The sequence below is a fragment of the Andrena cerasifolii genome, chromosome 9 (assembly GCF_050908995.1).
Source record: "Andrena cerasifolii isolate SP2316 chromosome 9, iyAndCera1_principal, whole genome shotgun sequence".
Lineage (NCBI taxonomy): Eukaryota > Metazoa > Arthropoda > Insecta > Hymenoptera > Andrenidae > Andrena > Andrena cerasifolii.
In genome coordinates, this window is record NC_135126.1 from 11789654 (window position 1) to 11807487 (window position 17834).

The 17834-nt window shown below is 44.4% G+C and overlaps 1 protein-coding gene across 40 annotated transcripts in view; it reads right to left on the reverse strand.

Annotated features, from left to right (window-relative positions):
- Positions 1-6963: 6963 nt before the first annotated feature.
- LOC143373266 (uncharacterized) overlaps positions 6964-17834 on the reverse strand; it is a 157358-nt gene continuing 146487 nt past the window's right edge. For 32 of the 40 annotated variants that reach the window (XM_076820357.1, XM_076820364.1, XM_076820360.1 and 29 more), the window contains 10 exons: positions 16477-16911; positions 14538-14717; positions 13886-14193; positions 13554-13803; positions 13373-13494; positions 13042-13283; positions 12834-12957; positions 12410-12741; positions 8858-9114; positions 6964-8765 (listed from right to left, as the gene is read on the reverse strand). In XM_076820357.1, coding sequence (XP_076676472.1) covers positions 8752-8765; positions 8858-9114; positions 12410-12741; positions 12834-12957; positions 13042-13283; positions 13373-13494; positions 13554-13803; positions 13886-14193; positions 14538-14717; positions 16477-16911 — 2264 coding nt within the window. In that variant the 3' untranslated portion in view covers positions 6964-8751. Of the gene's footprint in view, positions 8766-8857; positions 9115-10517; positions 12065-12409; positions 12742-12833; positions 12958-13041; positions 13284-13372; positions 13495-13553; positions 13804-13885; positions 14194-14537; positions 14718-16476; positions 16912-17834 lie in introns of those variants that run through there. The other 8 variants (XM_076820325.1, XM_076820327.1, XM_076820363.1 and 5 more) reach the window with 6 other exon arrangements.

Below are 17834 nucleotides of genomic sequence, written 5' to 3' on the forward strand. Positions count from 1 at the left end.
CGGGACTCAATCGGGGATACAAGAGCAAGCCGGGAGAATACGCGAGGCGGGCGCGATTTCTTTCCTTCCATCGCTCGTTACGCCGTACACGGAAGAGTAGTACCTACGGAATTAATTGAAACGCACAACGCAAACATGCAACGCGCTTCAGTTTTATGGAGGAGAACGTTTTCGCGTATTACAGCAGCGATGGTTGATTAATTCCGCCACGCAGCCTGTAGCCGACGTTACGCGTTGCACGAGAAAATGTTTTACAAATCCGTCGACGGTGCTTTTATCTGCAAATTTAACCACGCCGACGGCACCGAGGCGTGGTCGCGACACGCTACCCGTCGGTGTGAGAAAAAAAATTGCCAACGATCTTCGGCAGAATTTTTCTCGCGCGAGACCAGATCGAACAACAGAGAGAGGGTGGGGCTGGGTGAGCGCGGGGAGTGAGACAAACGAGGGTTGAATGGCCGTTTGCAAAATTATTGGGTAGAAAGAGGGAAATCGGGTGCAATCCGTGCGCGGCTAACCGCAAATGCCGAACGAATATATTCGTCCCTTTCTCGTTCCCTACCGCCGCGTTTATTCGCGTGTCTTTCTCTCCCTTTCATCCCCCGTTTCACTCCCTTGGCCGCCGCCTCCACCCGACGTCGAATTTCCTCGCCACCCCGCCGTTCCTTCCCCTCCTTTCTCCCAGCCTGCTCATCGGAAATCATTGCCACGCCGCCAATTGTCAGCTGGTGGTACGGCGGATTGGCTCAGGCGCAAACGCGTTATCTCTGTTATTCGAAAAGCGGTTCGGTGAGGGGATTCGACGGTTTCGGAATTAACATTTAAACGCTGGAGCCGTTCATCGATCGTGTCTTACACGTCCAACCCCATTTCTTTCTCTGAACACTAATGATCAACGTAGGGGCCAAGTTCGCTCTTTGCTTCCATTCTCCCGCACACAGCAATATACTGTCTTGCTCGATTTTTATTTCGGACCAAGCCGTGTCGTACAGACGTTTTTCGTTCCGCTTACGTCCCTCGCCCAGGGTATATCCTGCAAGCAGTTTTATTCGAAAAGTTTGCTCACCTCTGTTTCTCTGCATAAAATACCGAACGCGAAAGCTCGCGGTCGTTTACAGAGGGTAAATCCAAGCGGGTTGCTTTTCATATCTCCCCTTTAATATCTCGCTGTTCCGCGTCATTGTTCACGTCCGTCCTCTCAGCTCGCCTTTGATAAGGCATCCTTCTCTCCTCTGCTCATCGGAAATCATTCCCACACCGCCAATTGTCAATCGCCGGTAGCCCGGATTGGCTTCGATCCAATACAACTAAGTTCCACCCGCACCGGGCGATTCTGCGCGAGCACGCGAACCGTGTTATCCGGATTGTCCGGAAATCCGTCAGATCGAGACAATCGATGGTGAGCAGTGGGCCTGCTGACTGCCGTAGACGGGGGGGGGGGCGAGGGGGGCGCCGAAAATCGGGGGCGTGATCCGTGACCCGGGGAGCCGCGACGGAGATTAATTTGCGCGGAAAACTCGAGGATTAAAATATTCCCGTGGAACAAATTGAATTTGTACGTCCGCCTGTTTTGCCGTTGATTTAACGCCCGATCGATGAACGACGGACGTTTACGCCCCCGGATTGCGAACAGCACTCTGCTCCTTAATAATTCCCGGTTCGTGAAACTGGAATCGAGAGATGTCGATGGTATTATTGGCTTGTTATTGCCACGGCGGAAATGAGATAGGGGAAGGGTAAAGGGAGCAGGGAGCGGTGGAAACGTTGAGACGCGCTAGTGACGCGAGAAAGTCGACGTGGTTCGTTAGACGTTCCAATCAACTAAACGATTAACGTTTTGCCAGCCACGGGTACCGCTCGAAAAGAGGATTAAGAGGGGTGAATCCACCCGTCGTCGGGGGAAAGTTTTTCAACGCCTTCGCCGTTTTCGGCTGGTCCACGGGGATTCATATTCCCCTCGTTCTTTATATTAAAGGATTCAGTGCATTCAAGTCTCCACGATTCTTTGGCGAACGAGCGCGGCAGGCTCCGCTTCACTAAGGCGGTATCGGAACGTCGAATCGGGAGTCGAAATCGACGAAATTATTTATGGCCAGAACTACGGGAATTACGTGCACGCCACGATCTACCCTTAACATCGTTGCGTGCAGCAAATTTGCATCCACATTTCGAGCACAGGTCGACAAGGGAGGAACGACCGGTTGCGCCAACGAAACCACCTTTCAGGATGTGTACGTTTCCCCGAGAATTCGCTGGGAAATGTTCAGCGTGAATTCCTGGTGGTCGATGAGGAGGATAACTCGTCCCTGAAGTGCAGTAACCTCGGCAGAAGAGTCTTGGGCCCACTCTAGCATCGCAAGAAGGTCTTATGACCCGTGCAAAATGAATGCATCCCCTCGCAGCCTGCATCCTTCTCATCCCCACCCTGGCCTCTCCACCATTCAGCCACCCGCTAAATCGAGCGTGCCCGTAAAACGAAATACGGAATTTCATTTGAATCCTTCGTCGTTTCGGTCTCGCATTCTACCATCTATCCAACACCCCGCTCAACCCCCGTCGGCCTCTTCTTATTTATTCTTTATCTTTACTGAAATAAGGGGCAGCGGGTCGATAAAAATATTTACATAGAGATTGCACCCCTGGAACGGGGACGCCAATTCCCTCGCGCGACACCGTTTCCTTCCCTGCGCAAAAAATTTATCGCGAGCGAAGGAAACCCTTTCGGGAAAGGATGATTCTCGTGGCGTCGTGGACCGACGCGCACTAACCGAACGGATTAGAACCTGCATTCTGACGCGTTGAAGATGGTCTCACCCAAAAATGCGAACCGTGACGGAAGGTAGCGATGTGTTTCCCGACGGTAGAGAGACGAGCGCGGTAGTTTCGCCCGTTTCAGACGCGGAAAACATCCCCTCGATGAGACGATGCGGTTACGTCGGTTTCCTCCTTTCTGCCTCCCTTTTCGCGTCCCTTTCTCTTCCTCCGTCGACCGTACTTGCGTATCCCGAACAGGTTACAAACGACGGGCACGGTATTACAAGCCGCAAATTACACCCCCTGCCCTCCACGCCGCCGAGCGAATGTGCGAGGCCAAGACTGCTGGATTACACCCCTCGCTGCGAGAGGAGCTTCCGCCGGAATACCTCTCTCCCTTCCGCGGAAACGGAACGATCCGGCTTTCCGAGATAAATTAGGGAGAAGAATATTAACTGTCGTTAGGCAGACAATTATTGAGACTCGGTAATGCGCGAAAATGTCCCCCATTCGAACTCCCGGGTCGGCGCTATTTCCAGCATTCGCGCAAGGGAACCCGCTTTGTCACTTTTCGCCACTCAATTATACTGGAGTTAGGAAAGAACCGAGCGGAAGGTTCGGAGGTCCAAAAAAACAAGTTCGCCGTAAATCTCTCGAGGAAGCAATACCGTGCACGGTGGTAAGTAGCACCGCGAAACTATCGACGTGTTCAAAGGGCTGTTTCGCAGGTACAAACGCGAACCGTAAAGTCCCCCTTGTAAAGTGACGTTGCGGAGCGTGCTTTTTCTCTCCATAAATTACAATATTCGTCGGGTGGTCCCCTCTCGTTCGCTTGATGCGCGTTCACGCCCCGAAAGTTGCAGGAAATTCGCAACAGAATTCACGCGGCCCGTGGATTTCCTAAACGATGAATTACCGCCGAGCGGTGTAACTCTCCTTTAATCGCGCGGATAACGTTGCGACGGTGTCTGGTATTTCTAAGTTTACCCCCGATAACGAGGATAGATCTGGGGTCGATCGATGAGCCGGCCAAATCAGTTTAACCCGAGTAATTACACCCGGCTAAATGCGTTCTACGTGATTCGAGTGCTTTAGCTCGTGAAGAATTAATTTCTGCGCGGGAGCGCGGAGAGCGGCCGTAAGGCCCGTTTTAAAGAAGGTCGAATGCCGAGATGGAGAATCGCGGTCGTTGGCCAAAAATTATGTAGCAAAGGTGGCAGAAAGTTTTCGGTGTAATCTCGCGCTTGCGGCTTAATTTTCCGGAATTATGCACCCGTCGGAGGACGCGCCCGTATCTGGAATCCTCATTTCCCCCGCGGCGATCCTTTTCGCCTTTTCGTCCGTAATAACGCCGCACAAAGTGCCTCCCGGTATTACGTCGTTTCGTTAATTAATTTACACCGGGGCAACACTGGATTACGAAGCCCGCGAACGATTCCCATTCTTCTCCAGCCGGGGTGTCTTGAAAAGCCATAAAACGAGAAAACGATGTCAGCGTTTACGTAGGTACCCTTGTCGCTCGGGCTTGTCGGATTGTACAGGGCGGACAGAAAAAGGGGGCCCAAACAAGAAAGATTTTTAAGTCCAACTATGTACTTTTTGTGTTTCTGTTCTCTAAGCTGAAGTTGTTGGCTTCTTGCTGATAATCATGATTTCGGTATCTACAGTTTTAAGTGGATTACGGATCACCGTTTCGCCAACAGCACGCGGGACTTTAAACTGGGGGAACATTGGCAGTTACTTAAGGGAGGAGGGGGCCCACCTTGAAGCCACTAACAAAAGACAAAGTGAAGGATTTTTGTGAAATAAATAAAAATATAGGGCTTGGACTTCTTATATAGTTTTAAAGCAATCTTTATTTTGTTGGAAAAAATTTTTTTTTATGAAAAATTGTACAAAATGGCTTCCCGGAGCAATGCAAAAAGCTGGCCCACACTCCCGTGAATGACAGGATCATCTGAGAAGGAAATACAAAAGAGATGTATAAACTGGAATATATTATCTTCCATGTAGCGTAGGATTTTCTCAAAATTCGAATTATTCTGGAAATTAGAGCAGTTTGAAGAATTAATTTTTCCAAAAAAAATAGCAAAATTATGATTGCTTTGAAACTATATAAAAAATCCAAGCCCTATATTTTTATGTATACGAACAAAAAAATCCCTAACTTTTTTTTGATTAGTGGCTTCAAGATGGAGTCCCCTCTTAACATGTATTAAAGAAAGCAACGAACAAAATTTTTATGCATTTTCACACCTGTAGTACAATCACAAATTATTATAATAATAGGTATTATAATAGGATACCTAAAGCAAATTTGAAAATGTTAATTTTTATATTATATAGCAAAACGTTCCAAAAACATGCCAATGTTCTCCCAGTTTGCGGTAGATTGATCATCCAAGAACCGATACAGCCATTGACAAACTTTTTATTATTAAAAAATGTGTTATCGGTCACTAAGCTGAGTGAGTGGGAATAGTCCCTGAGTTGACACGAACGACCAGTTGATTTTGTGGAGACAGTAACCCTCATTCGACGACTAGAGGCAATTGGATGACTTTCTTTATTGGAGCAGAGAATTGATTTACAGACACACGCTAATAGACGCACTATCTATTCTTGCAGGTGCTCTTCCTTCCAAAATTATTCGACTCTTTTATTATCGTTAGGTTCCTCAAACTCTCTTGTATAATGACAAACAGCATCTTCTCAGTCGGAATATAAATTCCTCCCCAAGTTTGATGCAGAAATTTACAAGCTTTCTTGGACGAACCGAGTAAACTCGGGGTGGGTCACGAAATTGAGGCGATGCGAGTGAACCAGCGCTCGTCTCATCTCGGGAATATTTCCCTCGGAACTGAAGAGCGATGGAGAACCAGGGAGATGCTGGCGCGCGGTGTTTCAGAGGCGAACGTGAATAATAGAAAGGAGTTAGTAAGTTTCTGGGAAAGGCGAAAGCGTTCCTCGTATGGGTACAATCCTCTGGCGTGGAAGAGAGCGTTCGGAAACCTAGGGCATGGAGCGGGGTCCACGGGAAATTTTCGCAAGCGGGAGCATTACTTTTTACGAGTGTAGCACCCCAGAGACGAACCGTATCCGACGGTGCGCCCTCGTAGGTGCTCCATATTTCATACCCTGTTGCTTTCGACGCGTGCTACACCCGCCTATCCGGCAGTTCTTACGCTTTAAAATGAGAATAGATGTTATACGTGTTCCTCGACGGCAATGAATACAAAAACACGCGATATACCTGCAAGTTTTAATACATCCCCCGCGCTGCATCGGATCCCGAACTCCCGCAGGCCCCGAGGGAAGGGAATATGAATTTAACGCAGCAGCCGTAATATTATTATCCTTCGACAGTTTTACGGATACTACCGTCTCCTTGTGTAATGCACGGTGAAATTATAGATTACCTACATTTGGGGGGATCATTGAATAGCAACACTTTTATTCATTTTTTTTTAATATTAAGTATTTATTACATACAAGCATTTTATACAATACGAAGTATTCTTTAGACATGACTGATGATATTTAGCGTCCTCAGTATTCATTACATTTAGAAACATTCTTTCGTATGGTATTGAGATTATTATTATTATTGTTATTATTCGATATAGTTATTATTATTATTACATGTCCTTATAGAATAGTTTTAGTTAGACCGAATAGAGTAGTTTGAATAAATAAACTCGATACATATATATATAGTCGTTTGCATACTTCTGTCTCGAAAAGCAACGTCGTACTTTATCTTTCTTCTCCATTTAATATAATTAAAACATAATCGTCGTATGGGAGTATCGTCGTGATGCGTAAAACTGATCTCGAATTCCCTCTCGGTGTGCCGTGACTACGCGCTTGGGAAAGCTTTAGGCGATTAGGATCGTATGCATCTCTGTACAGCATTCTGTGCAACAAATCTTCGGAAAAAATACATGTTCGCTCTTAGGTTTCGCGCGATAGAAACAAACTTTCGACGCGAAGCAATGCGGCGTTACATACGTACACGTTCGAAGGGGCTTAAATTAAAACGATTTCGAGGAGAAGAACCGGTGACCATGTGGCGTCCAAGTTTTCTCGGAGCGACAGCAATCTACGTATACAATGAAGTCAGGGGAACCCGTGATATCGTATGCAGCGCGAACGCAAGGGGGACAGTGATTAAAAAAAAAAAGCAAGCAAGAGAAGAGACGAAACGAAAACGTTGTATAAAATTAATTAATCGACAAATCCTCTTCAGACACGTCTACGACTGTCTTTTCCATTTATTATCTGCTAGTCGGAAACTAGATTAATCGGATTACTTTATTATACCCTCGATATAAACAACCGTACAGGTCGGACAGTATTATGCACCTGCGATTAAGCAAGCGTTCGAAACACAAAGCATGCTAATGATATCCGTTTCTGTTATAATAGTATGCCACAATAGTAACAAACAATTCATGTCTTAGACACCAATCATTACAATGTTTTTATGCTCGATAGACATCAGGCTTTAAAGTTATCGTTCACTCTATCTGTATACTAGTATGATATACCACTATAATGAATAGCCACCACTGGATAACGCAACGTGACCGTGTAATTCCGTCGAATTCGATTCCCGGTGAGATATCTCTGGCGAGGCTGCGAGCTCTTCACTAGAATTTGCGCCATCGACGCGCTAATCTGTTATCTCGAATTGATACTGCGTAACAGCGCTGGGGGAGGGGGGAGGAGAGTTTCGCGTCTCATCGACTATCGCCTATCTAGCGGGACGCATCATTTACAAACAAAGTAACGTAGCTCTATCCGGCTCGTTAATCCCGCGAACGTATGCAGTGGCTATTTCACAAAGCGATCGCCGCCATCTCGTCATCATCACAGCTAGGAAAATTCACGTTAAATCCGCGGGGGGGGGTAGGAGGGGGGAAAAAAACGTAACGGTAGATGAAATCTATTTGGATACCTAGAGTACCAACATTTAGATGAGTTTTCTAGAAAAAGTATATAGAAGGAATAATAGAAGAAAAAAGGACAATACGATAAAAACAGTAAAATTGCTTGACTAGTGAGCGCGCGCCCCAAAAAATGTAAAAGTATGGAAGAAATGGTTTTCTCGTTTTTTTTTTTTATACATCATATCTGCAGGATGATCTTACTTGGATATGATTATACATAGATTCACTTTCTCTATATTCAAATTCTATAAGGTAATAATTATACTATATCTCTTATGTAAGGACAATCATTGGAGCTTACCTCCTACGTCGTTTTGGCAGATGCAGTTTCGCAAGATACTCTTTCATTCGTTTTCTTTAGCCAATTCACGATCTTCTGCTATGTTCGTCAAGCCGTTTTACACATTCGTTTACGGTTATACAAATCGCGAGTGTACCGATCGTCCGAATGCATATATCGGATTCGTTAAATCACGGTTCGATTACATGCTCGTTCTCGATCGAGTGTTTTGCAGAACGTTCTGAAACATTGTACAATGCACGGGCGAAAGAAAAGCGCGAAACTAATTCAATGAAATTTAATACAATAAAACATGTGTACGCGTGGTTCGTTATGTTTTTTTTTTTTTCGAATCGTGTCTCGTATTACGTTTATAAACAGGCCTTATTCCCTTCGAAGGTCCTCCTCTAAAACATTCGATTTATATATCTAATAGCATACTATAACGGACTGAGAGTGCCTATTTGCTGTTTGCGTAAATATTATTAATTAACATTATATATTATTTTACATTTCTCGTGACAGCTCGTTCAAGGACATAAGGTTTTCACTTTTCATTTTCCCTTTCTTTCGACGTAGTGCCCCCGTTCGTTCTCTCTACTTAGTTTCACCGTTCTTTTTTTTCTACACATCGATTAGCGCTTATTTACATTATTTCTTAAACGACGTCGTTCTGAGTGTGTTGCAGCGAGCGAGCAACCACGCGTCGTATTTCGATCCAATTGTCCCGTCCTCCTTTCACCATGAATGTTTAATACGCGCGCATTATGATAAAAGATCTGCAGCAGATCAAGAATAATGGTACATTACATTTACATCGTACACAGAGTAGACATCGCGTTATAGTGATACAGCATTGGCGTAGACGTACCTGGTACTTGACTATTATCTTGTTGCTTGTTGTTTATAAAAGAATCCTGGAACGGATTTACATTGGCATTAGCTGCGGTAGGCATGTATGTGTTGGCCAATGGTGTGAAGGGTATAGCTGCTGGATTTAGGTTCGAGTTGAGGTTGTCTTCGTTTGCCAGATTGGATGTCAGTTGGAGTATTGGGCCACTACTGCTATTACTGAGAGAGTCGAATTCCGTTAGGTCTAACAGGTTGTTGGTCACGTTGTTTTGTTTGCTATAAAATCAGCCAAAACGGAAACATACAGACACTAAATAATAGGCGAGGTAACACAACTAGAAACTACTGCTTCAGCGTATCATTTGTAATCCCGAATAACGAAATTACAATCACTAGATCGGCTAAGCCAGTTGTAGATGATCCATACCTTCGAACACTATTAATCTTACTAAAATTAGTATATGTACATGTAACGATACAATCTTCGATAATCTAAATCTCTTGAGCTCTTTAATTCGGAGAATTCTATAGTATCTAAAAGTTATCAGCAAATGGCGAATGAAAGAAAGTGTTTAACAACTATGTTAGTTTCTCTTCAATCTGATCGAGTCACGTGTCCCTTGCACAAAGTTATAATTAAGGAAGCATTTCGAAATGAAATACTCCTTGTAGCAGTTAGTTTTTGCATCAGCACTATACTGCTGACTAGTATCTCGAAAGGCAGCTACTTTTAATGCTGTAAAGCACCTATAAGAAGCGTTTCGTATGTGCTTGTGAACTTATGTAAAATTCTATGGCATAACGGAAACACAATAATCGGGACAGAAAAGAATTTCCTCTGCCCGATGAAATCAGTGATATATAAGTAATGTATATACAATATACTACCATACAGCAGGTTCACGGAATTGGTTAACAGCGATTATTTCTATTTCGTGTATCGGATTTCTCTCATTCGTAATATGGAAATACGTCGTAAAATATTCATGCCTGATTTCGGCATGGGTAACTGCTTCCTATAGGAATTGTGGAATGGACCGTGTGAAACATATCCTTGTACAACCAAAGAGTAATGTCAAAATATGCGAAGGTCGATAGTACATAGCAAAAGTAGACAGTAAGTTGACACGTACTGCTGGATGATGTACAACACAAACATAAAGAATATGTACAAAGTAGAGAGCAAAGAAAAGTACAAGCCACACCATATTGATACGATTAATTCACAACATGCATTGATGGTAATAAAACTCGGCAATAAGTAACATTAATAATGGACGCTGCACTTAAAGGCATACAGAACGAGCTTGAACAATAACTAATTGGAGGAAAGATAAAAAAAGTAATCGCTCACCAAAGATGACACGTTGCGATAAAAATTGGCAGAAACGTAATGAAGAGTGTTTAGTAACAACTTAAATCTATCTTTGATGAGCTCGTATGATAAAATTACAAATAAAACTTTTTTCAGATGAGTCATTAAATTTATGCTATTCATCTTTCTTTACATTATGTACACTGAATTTATTATTATTGATTAATTGGTATTTAACGCTATAGCTCTGTTAGTCGTTTAACATTTCCATGCTTCGCGTAACATTACATATTTTTATGCCATTAACATATTACTAAAAAGAGTCGACGTACATATATAAGTTCTTTTAATATTCTTTTAGACGTCTACCTAAAAATAGTATATTTCCTTTTAACTAGTACATGATTAAATATAAATTATAAAATATATGTAAGTATAATAGACAATACAATATACATTCTTCATACCTCACGTGTTACCGTTGATATATCGTAATCGTTTCGTATAATTCATTGTTAGGTATTGGAATAGTCGTGCGATTAGGTGAACGTTTTAAATAGCAATAAATAATTGCCAGTATATTTATTTCGTATCTGTCAACCATTGCTCTGGCTACTTTTGCAATGTACAATATACGTGAAATTATTTGCGTTAGAATGACATTTGTTATAAAGCAATTGCTAGCAAGTTAAATTAAGCGCAATAAACTTTGTTATCTAAACAACTATGTATAGTACATATATATTTTTTTCAAACTTAATTGTTTTGTTGTTATACGAATACCACAAAAAACATCTCAAACAACAAAATTCATTATATACACATTAACGATAAATTCTCAGCATATCGCGTGCCATCGTATTTTGGAATAAATATACAGGATTATCGTCTTTCGCATTTAATCTCTCTTTTCCTTTTTTTTCATTAATGCATTTTAGAAATCAAATGTGGATACTTTACTATATTCGGTTTTCTGTTTTTTTTCCTCAATTTTGGACACCAAATCATACATTACAATTAATACATGTACAGTTAATGTGGCACATTTTCTAAGCCTACTTTATATATTCATTTGGAAAACGATACTCCACACTCTAGCCATTTGGTTCGTAATATAAATTTCCACTTGAAAATGAGGAAATTGCGGTATAAAATAATGGTACTAAAACCACATCGTCGATGGTGTGGAATAAACGTAGAAGAGAAGCGATATTATAGACAATTATTCGAAAATAGACTAGTGTAATTACTAAAAAAAATTTTACAGGCGGTTATTTATAGTTCACATTGTGTGTGTGCGTGTATATCAATCCATTGTGAATCTATAAATAACTTTCGTTACATAAATGACTAGAGCATTACCCTGAATCATTTAAAATACAGAGTACTTCTTGTATGTATCCATAATCATCAACGTTGCAACTTTCGTGTAGTGGAGTTTTGGTATATAATTTCTGACGCTACAGCTTTACACGTACTGCGTGTCGTAATTCTAACTGATTTTTCATAATTCGATTTTTTTCCCCATATAGTTGTAATATAACTGTCATCGTTTCTTCTTTAAGTTAGGAATACGTTCGTAACATGCTTATCTGAACGGCACTATAGATCAGTCAACATTTTCACATACATAATGGCTAGTATCGTGCGATGATTTATGTTATTTATGTTAGTTACATCATTAGCCATGATGTTTCCATTAGGAATTGATTGCATTCAATAGTCATAAGAACGTAGCATCGTGTATGTATGTTATATATATATGTATATATCGTATTCACGCAAATTCTAGATAAAATATGCATTTGATAGAAATAACGTTATGAAATGCTTGCTACTAGGAATTCGTACGATGTTTTGGATGAGAAAAACGGTTTCGTTCATGGAAAAATAGTTCTTACACTATAGCGCCTGGAAAAAATCAGAAAAGAATATTTTCAAATGTTCTCATGGAAATTCCTTCGTGTGGTAGTGTACGCCTAGCCTGATACAGAACCCTTGCACGGGCATCGATATAATATTTATTGTCGAACGACGTAAAGAAACAAATGAACTTACAATTCTTTGAGATGCTCTTCGATGTAATCTATTAGCTCTGTTATTATCATTTTCTTTTTTTTTTTATACCGATGAGAAATCCAGTTATATCTTGGATCTTTCTTTCATTAATCACGTTTGGGTTAGATGTCAATATGTAATTCTGGCGTTAATGTAAATGCTCTCACAAATCTGTAACTTTTAATTTAATATACTTACACGGTGGCATTGTCCAGTGTAATCGATTGACTGTTGATACCGTTTCCGTGATTCGTATGGTGACCATTCAGTTCTCCTTCCACATTACCCTGATTATTATCCAATACAATTTTACTTTCGTTAATGCCGTTACTATGCGTGCCGTTGTGAACAATGTCCGTCGTATCATTGTTCTCCGTGTGATGAGCTCGCTGCTCGCCGCTAATGAACTGCTGGGTTGCTTCGGATATCAGACTGGCCGTCATAACGTCCTCACCTTTACTACCTGGGCTCGTTTTGTTTTCATCGTTAGGACTGTCTTCCTTCAACTTATCGCCATCTCCACCTTCACCCTGCGTTACACACAACCAGAAACGTGACAACGGGAAGAAAGAGGGGGAACAGACAGGGCAATCGCTACGCATCATAGACGAATTCTTGATACCTTAGTGGGCGTGTTACTCTGATTTTTCCCCCGAGTTCTAAGCATAATCGCCTCGACACGCTTACGTCTAGCGAGTCTTTCCTCTTCCTCCTTCTTAAGGCGCTCAGTCATTTCGATCCGCTGTCTGCAAACGATCACAAATCCGTCGTTTAAATAGATCCTTAACCGTTCTAAAATTTATACTAAATTCTATCTGAAACTCTCTCACCTTTCCGCTTCTTCTCTCGCTTTCCGTTCAGCCTCTTCCTTCTCTAACTTCTGACGCGCCTCCTCTTCCCTTTTTCTCCTGTCCTCTTCCTCGCGACGTTTCGCTTCCTCGATCGCCACTCTCAGTCTCTGCTCCTCAGCGTCCCGAGCCTCGTTGGCCAAACGGAGGGTCTCTTCCTCCAGGCGCCGTTGCTCTTCCTCTTCGGCGCGCAATCTCTCGGCCTCCAGGCGCGCCTCTTCCTCCTGTCAAAAGATTATTTTTTCTCATAGAAGCCTCTTGGTCTCCGCGGACAATACGCTTTTCCTATGAAAGGGCTCCCTGAAAAGCGCACCTGTCGTTGGCGTTCAAGCTCGGCTTCCCGTTCAGCCTGTTCCCTGGCCAATCTCCTGCGTTCCGCGATGGCCGCCTTAGCCTCCTCCTCCGTGGTAATCCTGATCTTCGCTATCATCGAGGCTAAAAAGCGGCCGACGTCAATCACCGATTCACTCTTCGATGGCTCCCGTCCTACTTACCTGACATGTCGATCTGCTCCTCCACATTGTTCTCGGATTTCACTTCAACTTCCACCGCCTTCTTCTCCTGCTTGTTGTCTTCCCTTTTCGCGGTCTTGGGCGGCTCCTGGGACGGCACGGTCGCCTGGATCTCCTGACTCAAATTCGACTCATCTTTCGCCTGTTTCGACACCGGTGCAGAGTTAGGTTGATCGATAACAGCTGGCTTCTTGGCTTCCTCGGTCTCCTGTTCGGCTGCACTGATTTCCTGCTGCAACGAAACGAACGTGGATAATGCGACCGATCGTTCGCCAGAAGCGTTACGACGGACGGGTAAGGAATTAATAAATTACTTGTGTCTTTTCTGTGCCTTGATCTTTCTTCTCCTCGTGCTTGTCGTCTAACTTGATGTCTTCCTTGGCCTCGCTCTTTATTATCTCGGCGGTGCTCTCGCGAATGAACGGCGCGATCTCCGCACCAGGACTCTGCAGCGGCGTTGCTCTCGGGGTTATCCGCGGCGACGCTTTCGCGTTCTTCACCAACTTCTCCGACGGTTTCTTCGCCTCCGTCGTTTTTGGCGTGGAGGGTTTCTTTGGAGTGCTATGGACCTTTGGCAGTGGCGGCTTTGAATCCTTCGTCGGTCTCAAGTCACCCGACAGATCTGCGGCGAGAATTCGTGACTCGTGACAGGGCCACTGATTCGCTTCTTCGTACACAGAGTATTTGAATGTGCAATTTTGAAAAAAAATAAAATAAAATAAAATAAAAAAAAAGAAACAAGCAAATTTAAGGGGCCACGGGAGCATTAGTTGGGATCAACGAGTCGACTGGCCGATTCGGTGAAATTAAAAGCGGAGGGGGACGGTTGGACAGTGGTAAAAGTCCGCGCGCGTTCACTTCCCCTGGGAGAGCATGATTTCTCCCAGGGCGCCTCTACACGTGACCGTGCAGAAGGAGGACCGTGTACGCGATTAACAATTAGAGAATTGAAAAAGGCATGCTCACTGTGTCGTTCTGTGACCGAAACACCGGTACCGGCAATAGAAGCAGGTCGCGGTCGACGCGGGGCAGCTGTACGGGGACGCAGATTGACGTTACTGCTGCCCACACTGCTGGCGCTTTGCTGACTCATGGAGCTGTGCGGTCGTGATGGGCTGTTCGGTGTCACCTCCCCGCTGCGGATGCCTACGCGTACCCACCCAAGGTGAACATCTCTTCATTTACGTGTTTTATGCGTATGTTTCGCGGCGTGTTCAATGCAATAGAAACAGACCGCCGTGAAACCGCGGCGGACGCGGGCCGTCGCCGCGACACTTCACGGTGATCGCGGTTAATACTGATAGAGACTTCCAGGTGGAAACCGTGTTTCTCCCTTTAAAATGATTTCAATGTTTCGCTGGCATCGTGCAGCTAGTTTCGGGGCCGAAGCGTTCCACGAGCCACTCAAAGTATTCGAGTGCCCGACTCGGCTCGAATATCTCAGCCAGCAGCAAGGATGATAAGAGAGATATATAACTTCTTCTTGTCAATTTATAAGATCACTGTTATCACTGAACTCGTACACTTTCTTTCCACCATGGCTAACAGGTCTGCCTATGTACTCAGATAGCTCGTACTAGGAGCAGAATTGGTCGCAGGGCGATTTTAAACGGTTGATACTTTCTGCACCGAGTACGGCATCGTAGTACCCTCGGATCTTCGATGAAACTAGCTGCAATGCTAGCGAAATCATTTCTCAAGAGCACCCATCTTATACCTGGAAGCATCTGAACAGATGTAACTGTAACAGCCGAACAGTAAAATGTCTCACAGATCATGTTATCACGGTGATTATGCGATCGCGACACGCGAAAGTCTGTTTCATCATGTCAGATCGTTGGTGTTCAATGCTCAAGGTGGCTCGACAAGCTAATCTTTTTCTTCTCTCCTTTCTGTCACGTGTTCGTTGACGGTAAGATAGAAAATGAGAACGAATAGCGTAAATTAAAGAGAGAACAAGCACCGCCACCAAAAATTATTACTGCCTGTGCCACTTGTGTGTATGTACATCGAGAATAATCGAGAACACCAGGCTGAAATAAACGTACAAGAAAGAAATCTTTGTAACGGAGCGAATGAAAAGAAGATTAAAGAACGAAAATGGAGCGGAGAATGTATTGCACACTAAATACAATTGTAATTCGTACAGTCCCAAAAGTTGTGGGCGAAATACATCGTGTACATGTGACTAGATTTATATATACGTATATATAAAAAACGTGTAGCTTACCGGAAACGTTAGACCTTCACCCCTGGTACCGAAAAGCCGGTGAGAACTGTCGCTTATTAAGCAGGAGCGTTTTGTTAATCAATTGGTACGCGTTAATGTGTCGATTAAAAACGGCATATGGAAGTGGCATGCAATCGCGCGTGTATGTAGGAAATCGGTTGTTAAACATCGACTGTTAAAGCGTGAAACGAATCGAAAGAATCGCTTTGTTAGTCTCGGTAGTACCGTACGCAAGCGTGTATGTATAACTGTCTGTCTCGTCGTCGCGGCATTGCTACAGAAAATCCCCGAAACGGTCGTACGACGATTGTCCGTCTTATTGATTCACAATGGCTCCTCCTCTCTGCGTCCATGCGTGCACATGTGCACCCAACTCAAGTCACCATCCACAGTCATACGGAACGAGCACGACGAAGTCTTATCACGATCTCCTATCGAGCCCACTCCGAGAGCCGTGAAGCCCCTGCGCGTTATCGTGAACGAGTTACTACGAGAGTTAGTGGACGAAGCAGATTCGTGGTAGCGCGCAGACCGCCGCGGATAAAGATGAGCCCGTCGACGAAAGGTGCCGAGAAAGGGATGATGTGTGTCTATATTTACACGTGCGCGATGCCTCAGCGATGACGAAATGGGTCAGAGAAGCTCGCTGAGTTGAGTGCACAGGGACGACCTTACCTTGTTGCTGCTGGGTCTGGTGTTCGCGGGCCTTGCGACGGAGTCTCTCCGCCCTGGTAGGCCTCGGCATTGGGACCGCGCCTGGCAACGTGCCCATGCTACGAGAGTTATCTGAGCGTTTCAGGCTCTTGCCCCCGGACGCAGCTAAATGTGACATGCTGCGGCTCATGCTAGAAGCGCTCAGAGGCTGACTCTGCTGTTCCGTCAGCGTGCTAAGTTCTGTCGGGCGTTTCCTAGGCTGCGCCAGCTGGTCCAGCCTGGACATGGAGTAAGTCCTACCTGGCGAGCGTGTGAAGGCCTTGGCGCTGGAGCTGCGTCCCGTCGACGGAGGTGTGTCCCGCGGCGACGGTATCGTTGGCATCAGATCGGTCCGTCTCCTGTTCACTCGCAGACAAACTGAGCTAGGGGTTCCTGGGGTCCCGTCGCTCTCTTCACCTGCAAAGAGTGTCAACCCCCTTAGAAGCCAAAGCAGAAAGCGACGAGAACACGACTGCGCGCCGACACTCGGCACGTGTAAATGTACAACACATAGGCGCGCGTCGGATCCTTCAACATCGCAACACAGAGTCCTTCCAATCGGCAATCGTGTGTACGTGTGTGTGGGGCTGCGTGTACGTGTATGTATCTGTGGCTGCGGGTACAACGGCATTCCCCCATTTTCGACCACTTTGCTCCAACTGTTGCACGTCGAAGCGGTACGGACAAGTGTGCACGTAGCCTGGACATCGTTCGACAACGCTACCTCGGACGTGGAATGTGATTGGACGTGTCGTTAAGACGCATGCTGATATCGTGGATATCAGGGGGGCAATGCGGAACTGGGGACCGTGGGCGAACGACGCCGCAAAAGCGGTGTAGACGAAACTCTGCATGCGAACGGCAACGCGGAAAATCCCATGCATGCATAGAACAGACATACCATGTAAAGTCTTTACTGTATAGGCGTTTAAAGTAATACATCTAGTGCTACGAAAGTAAGCGTCTTGAAACGTTCGATAGATTCGAGTCGATCGTTTAATATCGATGAGGCAGATTCCAATGATAATCTATGTGTCTCTATCTGTAACTGGATTCAAGTCTGATTCTGAATGCAAAAACAAGTAGCGTTGTAGTAAGTTGGTGAATGATATGAGTGTACGTTTCTCCTCTACAACGAAAATGCGAATGAGGCGAAAGTATACGTATAATTGAAAAGCTATCCTATCGCGTGTTTCACGCGCCGAAAGTTCTATTTGGTAGTTGAGGCACCTCAGCTTCTCGATTATCGATTTCTTCTTCGTAACATTACTAATAACAGGGTTACTAATCATCTACGATTAAGAGGAAGGGCGGTATGTTAAGTAATTTTCTATCACAAC